The following is a 16,273-nucleotide window of genomic DNA, read 5'->3' as shown; positions in this document are numbered from 1 at the left end:
CACTTCTCTTCTTTTCACAGCTATTTGTAAGGCCTTCTCAGACAGCCATTTTGCTTTCTTGCATTTTTTTTCTTGGGGATGGTCTTGATCCCTGTCTCCTGTATAATGTCACGAACCTCCATCTATAGATCATCAGGCACTCTGTCTATCAGATCTAGTCCCTTAAATCTATTTTTCACTTCCACTGTATAATCGTAAGGGATTTGGTTTAGGTCATACCTGAATGGTCTAGTGGTTTTCCCTACTTTCTTGAAAGTCTCAATTTGGTAATAAGGAGTTCGTGATCTGAGCCACAGTCATCTCCCGGTCTTGTTTTTGCTGACTGCATACATCTTCTCCATCTTTGGCTGCAAACAATATAATCAATCTGATTTCAGTGTTGACCATCTGGTGATGTCCATGTGTAGAGTCTTCTCTTGTGTGATATCAAAATGTGTGATAACTCTATTTTGGTAATAGTTGTCTCAGCAAGGCAACAGTGAGTGGAGGCATGAAGGGAGATCTTAATTTCTTGCCCAAGAACTGAACCTGGGTAGCCTGGATGGGAACCAGGGATCCTAGCTCCCAGACCAGCAAGGGCTAGAGGCTAGAAGCTATTTTCCCCTGACCTTTGCCCTCAATGAAAAATGCATTTATCACTGCAGCAGTGAGTGGAGGCATGAAGCAAGATTTTAATAGATGAGACAGAAGCAAGGCACAGATGCACACCCAGAGACAAGGGGTGTGAGCATCACCCTAGTGAGGAGGAGCGCAGTAAAGCGGTGGTTAAGTCATTTATATAGCTCAGTTCTTCTGTGTCTTTGTCTTCCTTCAGGCCAATTATCTGATTTCTTTTTCCACACCTGACCTGCACTAGGACCCTCCCCTGGGTACGCCTGCCCCCCTCAACCAAGATGGATGTTGAAGTGAAGGCTTCTGGGAGGAGCAAGACTCGTTACGGCCTGGAGTCATTCCTTGACTTTGACCCACGGGGAGCCTTTCTGTGCCTGTGTAGTGTCTTCCTTGTCCTGAAAGAGGTGGGGGCAGAGATCCCTTAATCCTTTACTCAGTCAGGGTTTTACCTCTATGTCCCTGCCATGACTCTTACCTTGATTATTGCCATGAGTGTTCCCTTAAGGTGTTTACAATAGACAAACATGGGCTATTTACCTGTAACTGTTGTTGCTTCTATTTTGGAGGGCAGAGAGGGGACTGACTGTCAATGTCTTAACTGCAGCCCTACCTCTCTTGTCTCAGGAAATGCGACTAGTGGCCAGTCTCCAGCCAGAGACTGGCCCACATCTTCATGCCCCATGAAATGTAAACAGGAGGCCAGTTCAAAATGTCTAACCTGGAGCCCATCTATCTCCTGCATAAATAATAGACAATTACTGGCATCACCGACTCAACGGACATGAGTTTGAGCAAACTCCGTGAGATGGTGAAGTTCACGGAAGCCTGGTGTGCTGCAGTCCATGGGGTCGCAAAGAGTTGGACATGGCTCAGCAACTGAACAACAGTTGGCTCACCACTTGATAAGAAAGAAACCGGAGTGCCAGTTTTTTCAGGAGAGCCTGGCCTGGGAAACAAGGTCTAGTTAGTAGCGCTCTCAGGGATTATCCAGCCGCCAGAATTCCCACAACCTAACACAGCTACCTTCCTTTCCCCATGTTTCTATTAAACCTGAACTAGTTCCTCACACAGTTTTCCTCAGACACCCCCTGAGCAAGCCCATCTCTGAACCCTAGTCCTTGCTGCTTCCTTTGTGTGAAACGCTCATCTCCCAGATACCTGCACGAGACACTGTCTCACGGCCCTCTGGCACCTGGGTGACAGCTCCAAGCTCCAAGTCTAAGTAGCACTCTTTCCCCACCTTTCCTGGTGGTCCTTCCATATTTATTTGTTTATTGCCTGTACCCACTCCCTCTAGAATGTGAACACGATAAAGTCGAGGTGTTTCTTTTATTCCCTGCGGTACCAACAGGTGAAACAGTGCTCACTATGACACCAGCAGGCACGCCAGGCTTGTTGTCTCCATGAGCGGCCTTCCTGACCTGCACCGGGAAGATTAGAGAGCCCATCTTCTTTCTCCCTTGTCTGGTGGTAATACTTTCATGAGTGTGTTTCAGATCAGAACAAAGAATGTGGGGTCTTTAGTATTTTTCCCATTGGTAGAATTGGAGAGATGGGAACTCTAAGGCGATTGGTTCAGAAAATCTCTACACAAAACACTAGGCTCTGAATATATGGGGGTCTAGTTGTCACACGCACACACACACACACGCACACACACACACACACAGACACACACACAGGTTTAGCAGTCAGCCTTGAGAGAAGAGCAGAAAGTCCATGACCCTTCCTCCCCACCTCCTACAACCTGGCCACAGTGCTCTTCCCATTCCACGTTTGTCCAGCCTGCGAGGGGTCTTAAAAAAAAGTTAAGATTCAAGAAGTTACTGACGTAGTAGGTATAAGACTTGGCCAGCTGGAGGGAGATGGATGTTTCTGAAATGTGATCCAGTCTTCTGAGCTGACTCTGGGTGAGCTGAAGGCACTAGGGTTGCTTGCTCAGTTGTGTCTGACTCTTTGCAACTCCATGGACTGTAGCTCACCAGGCTCCTCTTTCCATGGGATTCTCCAGGCAAGAATACTGGAGTGGGTTGTCATTTCCTCCTCCAGGAGATCTTCCTGACCCAGGGATTGAACCCAGGTCTCTCGCATTGCAGGCAGATTCTTTACCATCTCAGCCACCAGGGAAGCCTTTGAAAGACTATTGGTAGGCACTAGAGGTCTCTGTGTATACTGGTTAAAATGGAAGAGCAGATTTGCAGGATTCAGAAGTAAAGCAGGGACTGTATGAGGGGAGCTCAGGAGATAGCCTGTGCCTGGGCTTTACTGTTTTCTGTTTCCTCAAGTTGGTTTGACTGATTTGATTCACACCTTTTTTTTTTTTAAGATATTTCCTATGTGGACCATTTTTACAGTCTTTATGGACTTTGTTGCACTATTGCTTCTATTTTTATGTTTGGTTTTTTTGGCTGTGAGGCATGGTGCATCTCAGCTCCCTGACCACTGGATCGGCAGGTAAGGTCCTGACCCATAGATTCTTGTAGACAAATATGAGTCTTGACTCAACAAAAACAAAGAAATTCCTACATTTGTCATCTTCTTATATGATACATATATTGCTATACCTCATCCCCAAACTGACAGCTATGCCCACATCTCCCCATTGCTTTAAGGCCAGGAAAAGATTTGTAAAAAGCTTCTCCCTACCACTGAGTTGTTACTCTCAAATCTCTTCCACCGTACTTTTTCATCTCAGCTCTAAGGCAAGGAATATAGTAAGAATCCATTTATGTCTTCTCTATCTTTAAAAGTGGAATAACACAGAAAAATAAATGACCCAATCAAAAAATGGGCCAAAGAACTAAACAGACATTTCTCCAAAGAAGACATACAGATGGCTAACAAACACATGAAAAGATGCTCAACATCACTCATTATCAGAGAAATGCAAATCAAAACCACAATGAGGTACCATTACACGCCAGTCAGAACGGCTGCTATCCAAAAGTCTACAAACAATAAATGCTGGAGAGGGTGTGGAGAAAAGGGAACCCTCTTACACTGTTGGTGGGAATGCAAACTAGTACAGCCACTATGGAAAACAGTGTGGAGATTTCTTAAAAAACTGGAAGTAGAACTGCCATATGACTCAGCAATACCACTTCTGGGCATACACACTGAGGAAACCAGATCTGAAAGAGACACGTGCACCCCAATGTTCATCGCAGCACTGTTTATAATAGCCAGGACATGGAAGCAACCTAGATGCCCATCAGCAGACAAATGGATAAGGAAGCTGTGGTACATATACACCATGGAATATTACTCAGCTGTTAAAAAGAATTCATTGAATCAGTTCTAATGAGATGGATGAAACTGGAGCCCATTATACAGAGTGAAGTAAGCCAGAAAGATAAAGAACATTACAGCATACTAACACATATATATGGAATTTAGAAAGATGGTAATGATAACCCTATATGCAAAATAGAAAAAGAGACACAGAAGTACAGAACAGACTTTTGAACTCTGTGGGAGAAGGTGAGGGTGGGATGTTTTGAAAGAACAGCATGTATATTATCTATGGTGAAACAGATCACCAGCCCAGGTGGGATGCATGAGTCAAGTGCTCCGGCCTGGTGCACTGGGAAGACCCAGAGGAGTCGGGTGGAGAGGGAGGTGGGAGGGGGGATCAGGATTGGGAATAGGTGTAACTCTATGGCTGATTCATATCAATGTATGACAAAACTCACTGAAAAATTTAAAAAAAAAATGTATTCAGATAAAAAAATAAAAGTGGAATAACAACAATGCATGTTCAGTCAGTGGTTGGGGACCAGATACTTAACTTATTGCCACAAATGGAAGCACATAGTGTCTGCTTTTCTGGTATGGAAGCATCCCCTAAATCCTTCTAGAAGTGCCTGCGTTCATGCTCTGTCACTAGTTGTGTCTGACTCTTTGCAACGTGTGGACTGTAACCCACCAGGCTCCTCTATCCATGGAAATTATCTGGGCAAGAATACTGGAGTGGGTTGCTATTTCCGCCTCCAAGGATCTTCCCAACCCAGGGGTCGAACTCACATCTCCTGCATTGGCAGGAGGATTCTTCACAACGGAGCCATCTAGGAAGCCCCATTAGATAAGCAGTACCCCTCAAATTATCCATTCACCCATCAAATACTTGTTGACCCAAAGGGTTGCTCCTTGCCCTTCACTTGATCAGACTCTCAGCTATGTCCCTAGTGTCACGTTTTGGGGAAATCTACATGCAGCTCCTTCAGTAGTAACTACCAGGCAGATACCCCTGAGGGTCTAAAGCATTGCTTACTCCTGTTCCATCTGTCCTCTGGGTCAGAAACATCAAGCCTCGATCTGGGTCGTGGAGTCAGTCAGCGTAGGAGCTCTGGGATCAGACAGTCTTGGGTTCCAATATGGGTTCTCCCACTTGGTCGCTGTGTGATCTTGGTAAGTTTACTTAACCTCTCTGAGTCTTAGTTTATACCTTTATAAACAGGATAATAATACTTATCATACTGATCTATTATGAAGATTCTATGAAATAATATTTATAAAGCACTTGTCTGATACTCACTGATATTTACTCTTAGACAGCAAAATATTATTTTTTAACTTCTGTCCCCAGTACAGATGGTTCTTGTACTGCTGCAAAATATATTCCCATTGTAACTACCTGCCTTGGTAAGTGGATTATGGCACAATTCCATGCTTGAACAAATATGTCTTTAACAGTCCTTCTTTAATTTGATTGCCAGTTGTTTCTAACTTTGCTTAAGTCTAATCATCTTAAATATAAAAATAACAGATGCGAGTTGACTGTAATAAAGTAGTTTGGATTCAGGTGTCAGTGCCATGTTTGAACTGAGGGAATGTGATTAAATATTACCTCTATTTCTAAAAGATTACCTCTAAATGTTTGAGGCATGGGCAGCTGACCCCTGTAATGACCGGTTCATGTGTGTTCATGGGCTCAGTTGTATTTGCCTCTTTGAGACCCCATGGACTGTGGCTCATGAGGCTCCTCTATCCATGGAATTTTCCAGGCAAGAATACTGGAGCGGGTTGCCATTTCCTACTCCAGGGATCTTCCTGACGCAGGGATCGAACCTTCGACTCTTGGGCCTCCTGCATTGGCAGGCAGATTCTTTACTACTGCACCACCTGGGAAGCCCTAACAAAAATGAGGATCATATTCAGTTGATCCCATAAAGGAGGTAATCCAGAGGCTAGCTCTCCAGGTGGCAACAGAAGACAGAGTGTACATTTGGTCACCTGCTTCTGTTGTTCTGCCTGAGACTGTCTCATTAGCCTCACTCATCTCCCTCCACAAAGTCTTTGCTTCTCAGGGAGCCTCCTGTTCCCTCTCCACTGGGCCAGGAGAGGACTGCGGTCTGTTGAAGCTGGGGTCTGTAGATAAAACTCTGCTAATCTGAAGGGGAAACATTCTTCTGGTTCTGTTCCTGGAGTGAGGTGGTTGGTCAGTCTATGATTAGACAAAATCATGGTTTCTTTTTCTCATTTTTATTCCTCTTGTACATTACAATTGGATTCTCTATTTCCCTATATAATTTTTTCTTCTTTCCCCTTATATTTAGATTGTTTTCAAATTATCCTCACACTGGCTGGGACTCTCTTGAAGACACAGCCGTTATCTTGTTTATCTCTTTAGGCCCCCAAAGTGCCTAGTATAGTATAAGCCCAGTGTGTGGCGCAGGTGTTTGGTAACGGTAGTTAAGTTGAATCATTATTTTTTGTGTGTCATCTGGTCAATTTCTGCTTTTAATTATTTTCCCTTTATTTATTACTGGCAGTATAGTTGAGAATCCCATGGACAGAGGAGCCTGGTAGGCTACAGTGCATAGGGTAGCAAAGCGTCTGACAAAATTGAAGTGACTTAGCATGCATGAACATAGTTGATTTACAATGTTGTGTTGCTTCAGATGTAGAGCAAAGTAATTCAGCTACATATATATATATACATCTATTTTCAGATTCTGAATCATTATTTTTCAAAAATCCTTTAGTAGCACTGTCTACTAAAGCAGCTTGCTACACCACAAACAAAGTTGCTCAACATCAAATACCCTGTGTGTCTTGCATTCTATGACAGATGTATTCACCATTCATGGTGAACAAGTGCACTTTTGTAAAATGAATCCTTACGCCGTGTGCTTACATCATCATCTGGGAGATGCTAGCATCAGTGGTTGTTACTCTTCTATTTTCTTTTTTTGGTCATCTTTCCCCATCTCTCTACCCCTTCTCCTTCACAGTATAAAGGTTGACAACTCATTCAACTGTGATATTTATTGGTCATCTACAAGTTGTGAGAGTGTTTCATATCATTAATTTACAACTCCTACCACAAATATTTAAGCACAATCCAGGAATATTATGAAGAAAGCTGAGCACCGAAAAATTGTTGCTTTTGGACTGTGGTGTTGGAGAAGACTCTTGAGAGTCCCTTGGACTGCAAGGAGATCCAACCAGTCCACCCTAAAGGAGATCAGTCCTGGGTGTTCATTGGAAGGACTGATGCTGAAGCTGAAACTCCAATACTTTGGGCACCTCATGCGAAGAATTGACTCAGTGGAAAAGACCCTGATACTGGGAAGGATTGGGGGCAGGAGGAGAAGGGGATGACAGAGGATGAGATGGCTGGATGCCATCACCGACTTGGGCATGAGTTTGAGTAAACTCCGGGAGTTGGTGACGGACAGGGAGGCCTGGTGTGCTGTGATTCATGGGGTCGCAAAGAGTCGGACACGACTGAGTGACTGAACTGAACTGATTATAAAGCTAAGCATCACTCCTGATTGATTTAATATTAGTTCAGCTTTGGTTTTGACTGGGTCTTCTTTCACCAAGCGGCTAGGTGAATTGCATCATACATTTGGGATTTTTGAAGGCTTGACCTTACTCTCTCAGTTAATACAAGCTGTCCTGGAAGTGCTTGAGCCTTCCACCAAAAATGTGGTAGATCTGAAATGGAAGTAAATAACCAGAGTGGGGAACAGTCAACTCAGATCTTAGTATCAAAAGATAAGATCACCTACAACATAGGCTTCTGATCATAGATTTCAATCCTATGCCCTCTCTCCACTCCTGCGGGCCAGAAGCTAACAATGAAGTCACTGCCCCAAAGTAATATTCTCATTTGCAAAAGGATTTTCTACAAGGTTATTTCTCAAAACTAGAATCCTTGGTCCTTTTTAAGCTTCCCAGGTGGTGCCAGTGCTAAAGAATCCTCCTGCCAAAGCAGGAGACACAAGAGACACAGGTTCGATCCTTGAGCCAGGAGATTCCCCAGAGTAGGAAATGGCACCCCACTCCAGTATTATTTCCTGGGAATCCCATGGGAAGAGCAGCCTGTCAGGCTACATTCCATGGGGTTGCAAAGAGTCAGACACAACTGAGTGACTGAGCACATTCTAGTGCTTTTAAGAGAGGTTTTAAGGTTCAGCCATTCCAGAGGTGGTTCTAGGTGTCAGGTGCTGTGGTAGGTACAAAGCAGAAGGAGAAAGACATCTCCCCCAGCAGCAGAAAGTTACAGAGTGGAGCTCTAAGGGTTGGGAGTGGCGGTGCAATGGGACTGTAATCCCGTGTGAAGCAGTGGTACCTCACTTGCCCTTCGCACCACAGTCCAGGGAAAGTGGGGCCCGTTGTGCAAACCTGGTGGCTTATCGGCTGCCCCCCATTCTCGGAAAGAATCAAATGGGGGGAATAAAGTCCAGAGCCTTTGCTACCATTTATCAAATTCAGATCTTCCATCCCAGGGGCTTGGAAACCCACAACCCACCGATGATGACAAAATAGCAGTGACTGGATATCAGTTAAGCATGAGCTAGTAATGGTCACACAAGGACCTGGGATGGATTTTTTAAAAATATGAACCATTTTTATAAAAATCTGTAGCTGTATTTCTTCTGTTTTATGTTTTGACTTTTTGGCCACAAGGCATGTGGCATCTTAGCTCCCAGACCAGGAGAACGATGTCCCCTGCATTGGAAGGCAAAGTCTTAACCACTGGACCACCAGGGAAGTCCCTGGGAAAACTTTTAAAGCAAGCATAGATAGAATGCCACAATTCCTAGGTCCACTGCCCGTGCCTGCTCCTCTCGTGACACCAGTCTCTCTCTCTTTTAGGGGCACAGAAGGGGACCATTGGGATTTCCCTGTGGCTCAGCGGTCAAGAATCCTCCTGCCAATGCAGGAGACTTGGGTTCAGTCCCCAGGTTGCAAAGATCACCTGGAGAAGGAAATGGCAAACCACTCTGGGATTCTTGCTTAGGAAATTCCCTGGACAGAGGAGCCAGGTGGGGGTACAGTCCGTGTCAGACCCAGAGTCAGACCCGCTGAGCAAGGCAGAATGTGCTGTAGCTTTTAACAAGCTCCAGTTGAGGGTCAAGGATCCTAACACAGCACTGTCCTCTCACCTGCCAGGTTCTTCCCACCTGCTCTGCACTTCTGCAGCCCCTCCCTAGCTTGCAAGACCCACCCCAAGTCCTTCTGTCTCCAGGAATAACTCTCTGACCCACCAGCCCAAGATGTGCTGGACATTCTGTTGAGGGTTCCACACAAAGAGTCTTGCTGAATCCCTTCGGTGACCCACTGGCACGTGTAATTATCCCCATGATGAGGAATCTGTGGCTCAGAGGTCTTAAATCTGTCCTCATGGCTTCAAAATGGCAGAGATAGGAAGGAAGCTCAGGTCTCCATGACCCCAAAACCTGTGTTCTTAGGCATTTTCCATTTAAAAAAATATGTGTTTATTTTTGGCTGTATTGGGTCTTACTTGTGGCATGTGGGCCCTGTAGTTCAGGCATATGGACTCGGTAGTTGTCACTCATGAGCTTAGTTGCTCTGTGGCATATGGGATCTTAATTCCCCGAACAGGGATGGAACCACATCCCTCTGTTGGATGGCAGATTAACCAGTGGACCACCAGGGAAGTCCACTTAGGCACTTTCTGCATGATACTGCCTCCTACCATCACCCTTTTGCTAATCAATGATGGTCTGGGCTTGGTCACACTCAGTGGAGTTATTTTCATGCTTGTAAGATTAAGTTCTTCTGGAGTATATGAAGCAATTCCCCACCTTCCTTGAAGGAAGGATGGCATCTTGTACTTCTCTATTTATCTTATGGGACCTATGAATGGTGAGGTATAAATGGTGATTAAACACTTGCTCAGTCATTGTGTAGAAAGGAAAAAGTACAGGGGTTGAGTTCAGAGAATAAGGAAAAGGAATTTAAATGTATGCAATATCAGACACCATACTTTAAAGATGTTGCTAAGATTTTATTCAACCCTGTTTTAACCAACTCTGCGTTAATGCTTTGTGATAGTTACCCTCACCTTTGGCAGAGACAGTTTCTTTGTTTCTGAGGCTATCAAAATGGAGTGACTCTCCAAATTCCACTGAGACACAGGGTCTCCAAACAGCCCACTTCCTGGTTAGGCTCCCTTTCTGGATTTTGGATTAAAAATGTAACTGGATTTTGGATTCTAAGCCAGATGCACAGTTAAATCTGGATCCACAAGGCAGCCCTTTCAAGCCTCCACTATTTCTCTTGAGTTTTTGTTTTGAGAAATTTAAGGTCACTAAATAGATCTAAAAGAGATGATGTTGCCAACTTCAAAAGGTCAGGAACAGTCCTTGGCCTCACCTAAGTGAATGACAGCCCGTTTCACATTGGGGGAGGAGCAGAGGTGGTGCCTTGTAGACAGTAAACTGGACCTGGAGTGGATATATAAAAAAGAGGCCCTGGGGAGCCAAGCCACCATCAGGAAGAGACTCACTCCCAGTGACAGTAGAGAAGACAGCTCTGTCTCCTGCCAAGATGAAGCTGCTGCTGCTGCTGTGTCTGGGGCTGACCCTAGTCTGTGCCCAGGAAGGAAACTCTGATGTTGTGAGAAGCAACTTCGATATTCCAAAGGTAAGGGCAGGGAAGCATAGTGACTTTGAATTTTGCAGCATAGTTTGGAAGATTCTGAAGCAGGGTGGCGATCTGTAAGGGCAGGAGTTCCTTGACATAGTAGAGGAAATGGGAGGTTTCAAACCTTGGTCTAAGGGCAGTGGTGCCATGTTAAAAGGTGACAACACTTGGGGAAGCTTCAACTTACAGGAGGAACAGTGAGCAGTGGCAAGTGTCCTCGATATGGCACCAATTGACCCGAGTCTAATTTCATCTTCACATCACCATGCTGAGTCCTGGCCCAGAGGTCAGGGTACAAGGAGACAAGGGTTCATGTTGTATTCCTTTCCTCTTTTCTCACACAATCATTTTATTGATTTATTTTAGATTGCAGGGGAGTGGTATTCCATTCTCTTGGCCTCAGACAAAAGGGAAAAAATAGAAGAAAATGGTAGCATGAGAGTTTTTGTGGAACACATCGATGTCTTGGAAAATTCTTCATTGTCATTTAAATTTCATACAAAGTAAGTATGGGTTTTTTTGCTTGGGAAAGTAAACATAGAAGTCTGAATATGGTCCTGGACCTTTACACACAAACACGTAGACATATACGTATGCATACATTCTGCATGTATACCTAAAATCGGGGTCCATCATCTAGCACTGACCCAAGGCTTGATGAACCTAAACCTGTGACATTTCTAGGTTTGGAGATAAGAACTGGGACAGGAATACACGTAAATGGGAGTTCAGGTCAGTTCAGCTGCTCAGTAGTTTCTGACTCTTTGCGACCCCATGGATTACAGGATGCCAGGCTACCCTGTCGATCACCAAATCCCGGAGCTTACTCAAACTCATGTCCATCAAGTCAGTGATGCTATCCAACCATCTCATCTTATGTCATCCCCTTCTCCTCCTGCCGTCAATCTTTCTTGAAGATTGAGCTCTTGATCTGAATTCAAGGAGTTCATGATCTGAGACACAGTCAGTCCCGGTCTTTATTTATTATTATTATTTTTTTAATATTATTTTATTAGTTGGAGGCCAATCACTTCACAACATGTCAGTGGGTTTTGTCATACATTGACATGAATCAGCCAGTCCCGGTCTTTATTTTGATGACTGTACTTCTCCATCTTTGGCTGCAAAGAATATATTCAATCTGATTTCAGTATTGACCATCTGGTGATGTCCATGTGTAGAGTCTTCTCTTGTGTTGTTGTAAGAGGGTGTTTGCTATGACCAGTGTGTTGTCTTGACAAAACTCTGTAAGCCTTTGACCTGCTTTGTTTTGTACTCCAAGGCCAAACTTGCCTGTTACTCCAGGTATCTCTTGACTTCCTACTTTTGCATTCCAGTCCCCTATAATGAAAAGAACATCTTTTTGGGGTGTTAGTTCTTGAAGGTCTTCTAGGTCTTCATAGAACCATTCAACTTCAGCTTCTTCGTCATTACTGGTCAGGGTATAGACTTGGATTACTGAGGGAGTTGAGGAGGTAATGGGTAGAGGGGTGTCAGATCATTAGTAGCATGGAAAGACATCACAGGTGAAGAGCACCGGATTCAGAATCAATAGCCGATCCAGTTCTTGAATCTCCGAGTTACCAAGGAAATTCATCTGTTTCTTCCTCAGTCTTCTCTGGAGTAAAAGGCAATGACATAATTCTCTCTGTGTATTTTTGTGAGGATCAAGTGAGGTGATATTTGTAAGTCACTATCTGAGAAGTTGGCACTGGGTCAGAATCCAGCTAATTCTCTAGGCAAGTGGCTGTCATAATAGTAATAGTGGGAAGAGGTGATAGAGGCATAGGGATAGAAGTCCTGGACTCATTCTAAAGTACCAAATGAAGTGAAATAATGTAAACAAAAGTGCTTTGGACACTATACCCAAAATGTTCAACAGCTAATCAGTGGAATGGGAAACTCAAGTTAGGTAGAATGTGAGGGAGCCAATCCCATCAGGATCTCTTGGGCATCAGCTCATTCTGTTTTACAGGGTAAATGGAGTGTGTACTGAACTTCCTTTGGTTTCTGACAGCACAGGAGAGGATGGCGTATATACTGTTAGCTGTGAGTATGTTTTTTTAAAAAAATCTTTCTAAATTCTACTTCCAAGTGCAAGGAATTTGCTAAGGTCCAGGATCTTGATCAGTTCCTGATATGTATAATAATAATCTAATGTGGCCATCTAATAGCCAATATACTAAATGTGGCAGAAATGTGTGTGTCAAAGCCAGTGCCTGGCATGCAATACCATTAGACAGAGAAAGCAGCTTGGTCATATGTACTTCCCGCAACAAAAGGAAGTTGGGAAATAAAAAGCAAATTGGAAGGACAGCTTCTCATTCTTTGCCTACTTAAAAAAATATATTTATTTATTTTTGCTACACTGAGTCTTCATTGCTGTTTCAGGTTTTCTCTAGTTTCAGCAAGCAGGGGCGACTCTCTAGTCGTAACGCCCAGGCTTCTCATTTCGGCAGCTTATCTCTTGTTGTGGATCATGGGCTTCAGGGCTTTAGTGCTCTCGGGCTCAGCACTTGCACCTCATGGGATTAGTAGTTGGGACTGTGGGCTCTAGAGTATACAGTCTTAGTTTCTGCGAGGTATGTGGAGTCTTCTTGGACCATGGATCGAACCCGTGTCCACTGCATTGGCAGATGGATTCTCAACCGCTGGATAACCAGGGTAGTTCCCTGCCCCACTTTCTGACAATGTCAAAAGATCATTGCCACAGTGTATCATTCAGGATATAGCACTAGGTATATAAGGCCTATGGGGCTTGTAGAGAAGAAAGAGGCACGTAGTTGGCAGAGATGGTTGAAGGAGGTAGGTTAAGTCTCAGGTGTCAGGATAGAGGGGAAGTTACTTCTGTGGCTGAATTTTTCTACCCCTACTTGTCATTGCCTCAAGATGCCTAGAGAGATGCAGATGGAAGGCAGTAGACATCACTCTCTATTTCTTCCAGGATTTGTTGTGTGGGAAAGAATAAGTAAAAGGATTTACTTCCCTCCCACAGACCAAAGAACTTCTGAGCTGTGTTCTGTTTTCTCCACAGATGATGGAGAAAATATATTTCGCATACTTGAAGTGGACTATAGTCACCATATTATGTTTTATCTTGAGAACTTCAGCGACTCGTACAAACTGCTAGAGCTCTACGGTAGAGTATTTTCACACTGGCGCTCATCTTGGGGTGGGGAGACCAGGGAAGGAAGGAAGCCTGGAGACAGAGTGGACCTCCCAATGGTACCCTGGGACCTCTCTCCTCATTAAAGACAGATGCTCCCCTTTGGTAAAATCTCTCAGGCTCAGTGATGGGAAGATGATGATTCTCTCATTGTGCCAGAAAGATATCCTAAAGGTGTCACATTCAAGAAAGACTTTTTTCCATCCCTGAGCCTTGTGCCTGAGCACGTAATCAGTTGCATTCACTTTCCCACTCGGCCGGAGACCCACCCCTCTCGTGAGCCTCAATCACCAGGAAACAGGACAAAGCTCTTCCTGTTACTCTTCCCACAGCCCGAGAACCAGATACGAGCCCAGAACTCAAGAACAAGTTTGTGGAAATTTGCCAGAAGTATGGAGTTGTTAAGGAAAACGTGATTGACCTGACCCAAGTGGGTAAGTTGAGCTATCTCTGGCTTTCTCTGCCTGAAGTCCCATGTTGCTGAGTAGGAATGGTACTGAAGGGAGAAATCCAAGAGAAGTTAATACTCCCACTAGTGCCCTTTGTCCTAACCTGGAAAACCATCTGGTTTCATTCTGGGAACTAAACTGGGGTTGGAGTTTGAATGTGCTCTTCTCTGCGTCTACAGATCGCTGCTTCCAGGAGCGAGGGAATGGAGTGGCCTAGGGCTGCAGTTTGGTGAGCTCTGCTGGAGACGGGGTGGCCCAGGGTTCAGTACCTTCCAGAAGCATTAGGGGTTTACAGTGGAAGATTTAAAAATAACAATAAAGATAATTTGGTAGGAAGAGCTTGAAATTCGGAGTTAGAGGACCTGGGTTCAGGATCTACTCCTGCCATGAGTTTTTTAGCAAATGACACACCAGTTAAAAGGGGAACAATGATGTCTACCTTACAGAATTAGTGTGGATATAATGCTGAAGAAAAGGGCTCAGAAATTGATAATGTGGGAAAAATTAGTATTCGACTTACAGTTTTAAACGGGAAAAGGATGTGAATATGAAACTCAAATACATTCTGTGTTTGTAGTCCATCTTCTAATCCTGAAAGCCCATCTCACCCTTCAATATATGGAAAAGATTTCTCCCTCCAATCTCTGCACATCCTTAACTTGTAATCTGGAAACAGAGCTGTCTGAGCTCCCAGTTGTCCTCCAACCTGGAAAATAGAATCTGGAGTTTCCTCCTCTGTTTCCTGTCTCAGAGTTATTGTGTGGCTTCATTCAGATAATGTAAGTGAAAGTCTTAGCAACTCTGGCTTACGTAAAGTCAGCATTTAATAAAAGATTGCTATGGCTTTTGCCAATTTGTCAAAGACACTTTAAAACTATCAGTGCTGAGGATGGCAGAAAGAAGCCTAGCATCATTCATTGCTTTCACTCTTCTTTTCATAGGCTCAGTTGGGGCAGGTTAAGATGGGATCAAAAATAGAAAAAAAACAGGAAAAGAATCACTAACACCCTCCCTTCCCCTATTCTGGCAAATAGCATGGGTTAGAATGCAGGTTGGTGACTATTTCTTCAATGTATTTTTGGAAATAGAAATTCTCTTTGTCCTCTGTTCAATCTGAGAAGCACCTAATATGCTTCTGTGTTCTCATTCTCATTTGCTTATTTAGTGCCACCTGATTTGGGCTCCAGAATCTTCTCTTCCATGGTTCCCATCTTATGACAAGTGCTGGGACCTGACTTCCATCACTATCACATGTGAAGGCACCGTCTCTGCATCTTCAGGATATCCCCTAATTATCTAGGAACACTTAGCAGCTCACCGAGAATCAGTTTCCTCCAGATTTCCGATTCCCTTTGCCCCATTCAGGACAACAGTGCCATGAATAAAACCTTCCTCAACCTGTTCAATAAATGATTTTCCTTGCAATCAATCCTGTGGTTTTTCTTCGTTTATGTAAGAGACGTGGGGGTGGCAGGAAGAAGATGAGGCCTTGTGACCATACTCTTCCCCTGGCCTCTCAGAACCTTCCCTGAGTTTCAGGCTCTTCCCTCGTCTGCAGTCATTCTCTGTCCCAGAGAGTGCTGCTTGTCTTCTGAGTTGCCCATTTCTTAGTGACCTGATAAACTGTAAGACTTGCCCTAGAAATTCTTGCATCCTAGAATTCTCTTTATCAGTGGGGGTACTGAGAGAGAGTTCCTACCGGGGCTGACACCAGCTCAGCATGTTTTAGGAGACGCCTTTACACCCCAGCTTCTCTAACTCCTCCATCCTCTGAGATGGTCAGTGTCCTTTCTTTCTTTTTCTGGTGTGGCAAAGGCTTTTATTTTGCAGAAACACATCTATGATGTCTAAGTTGAAAATACTATTATAAGCTGTTATTAATTTCAAAGTCTTCATTTAAAAATTTTTATTTTTAATTTTATTACTTTAAAAAAGTATAGTTGATTTACAATATTACTGCTGTACAGACAAGTGATTCTGTTATATATATATATATATATATATACACACACACACACATATATATATGTACACACACATTCTTTTTCATATTTCTTTCTGTTATGGTTTATAACAGGATATTCAATATAGTTCCCTGTGTTAAATAGAACCTTATTATTTACACGTTCTGTATATGGTAGCTTAC

The 16,273-nt window shown here is 43.8% G+C and overlaps 1 protein-coding gene across 1 annotated transcript; it reads left to right on the top strand.

Annotated features, from left to right (window-relative positions):
• The first annotated feature begins 10,416 nt into the window (after positions 1 to 10,416).
• On the top strand, positions 10,417 to 15,489 carry LOC136176542 (salivary lipocalin-like). Its single transcript, XM_065946889.1, has 7 exons — positions 10,417 to 10,512; positions 10,879 to 11,015; positions 12,488 to 12,561; positions 13,547 to 13,651; positions 14,011 to 14,112; positions 14,307 to 14,356; positions 15,293 to 15,489. Exons 1-6 carry the CDS (start codon positions 10,417 to 10,419, stop codon positions 14,342 to 14,344), a joined length of 552 nt encoding a protein of 183 aa, XP_065802961.1. The 3' UTR covers positions 14,345 to 14,356; positions 15,293 to 15,489.
• Positions 15,490 to 16,273: the final 784 nt, after the last annotated feature.

This window comes from Muntiacus reevesi, chromosome 10 (assembly GCF_963930625.1).
Source record: "Muntiacus reevesi chromosome 10, mMunRee1.1, whole genome shotgun sequence".
Taxonomy (NCBI): domain Eukaryota; kingdom Metazoa; phylum Chordata; class Mammalia; order Artiodactyla; family Cervidae; genus Muntiacus; species Muntiacus reevesi.
Note: the sequence above shows the minus strand (reverse complement) of the source record. Positions and strands in the feature narration are given on the sequence as shown.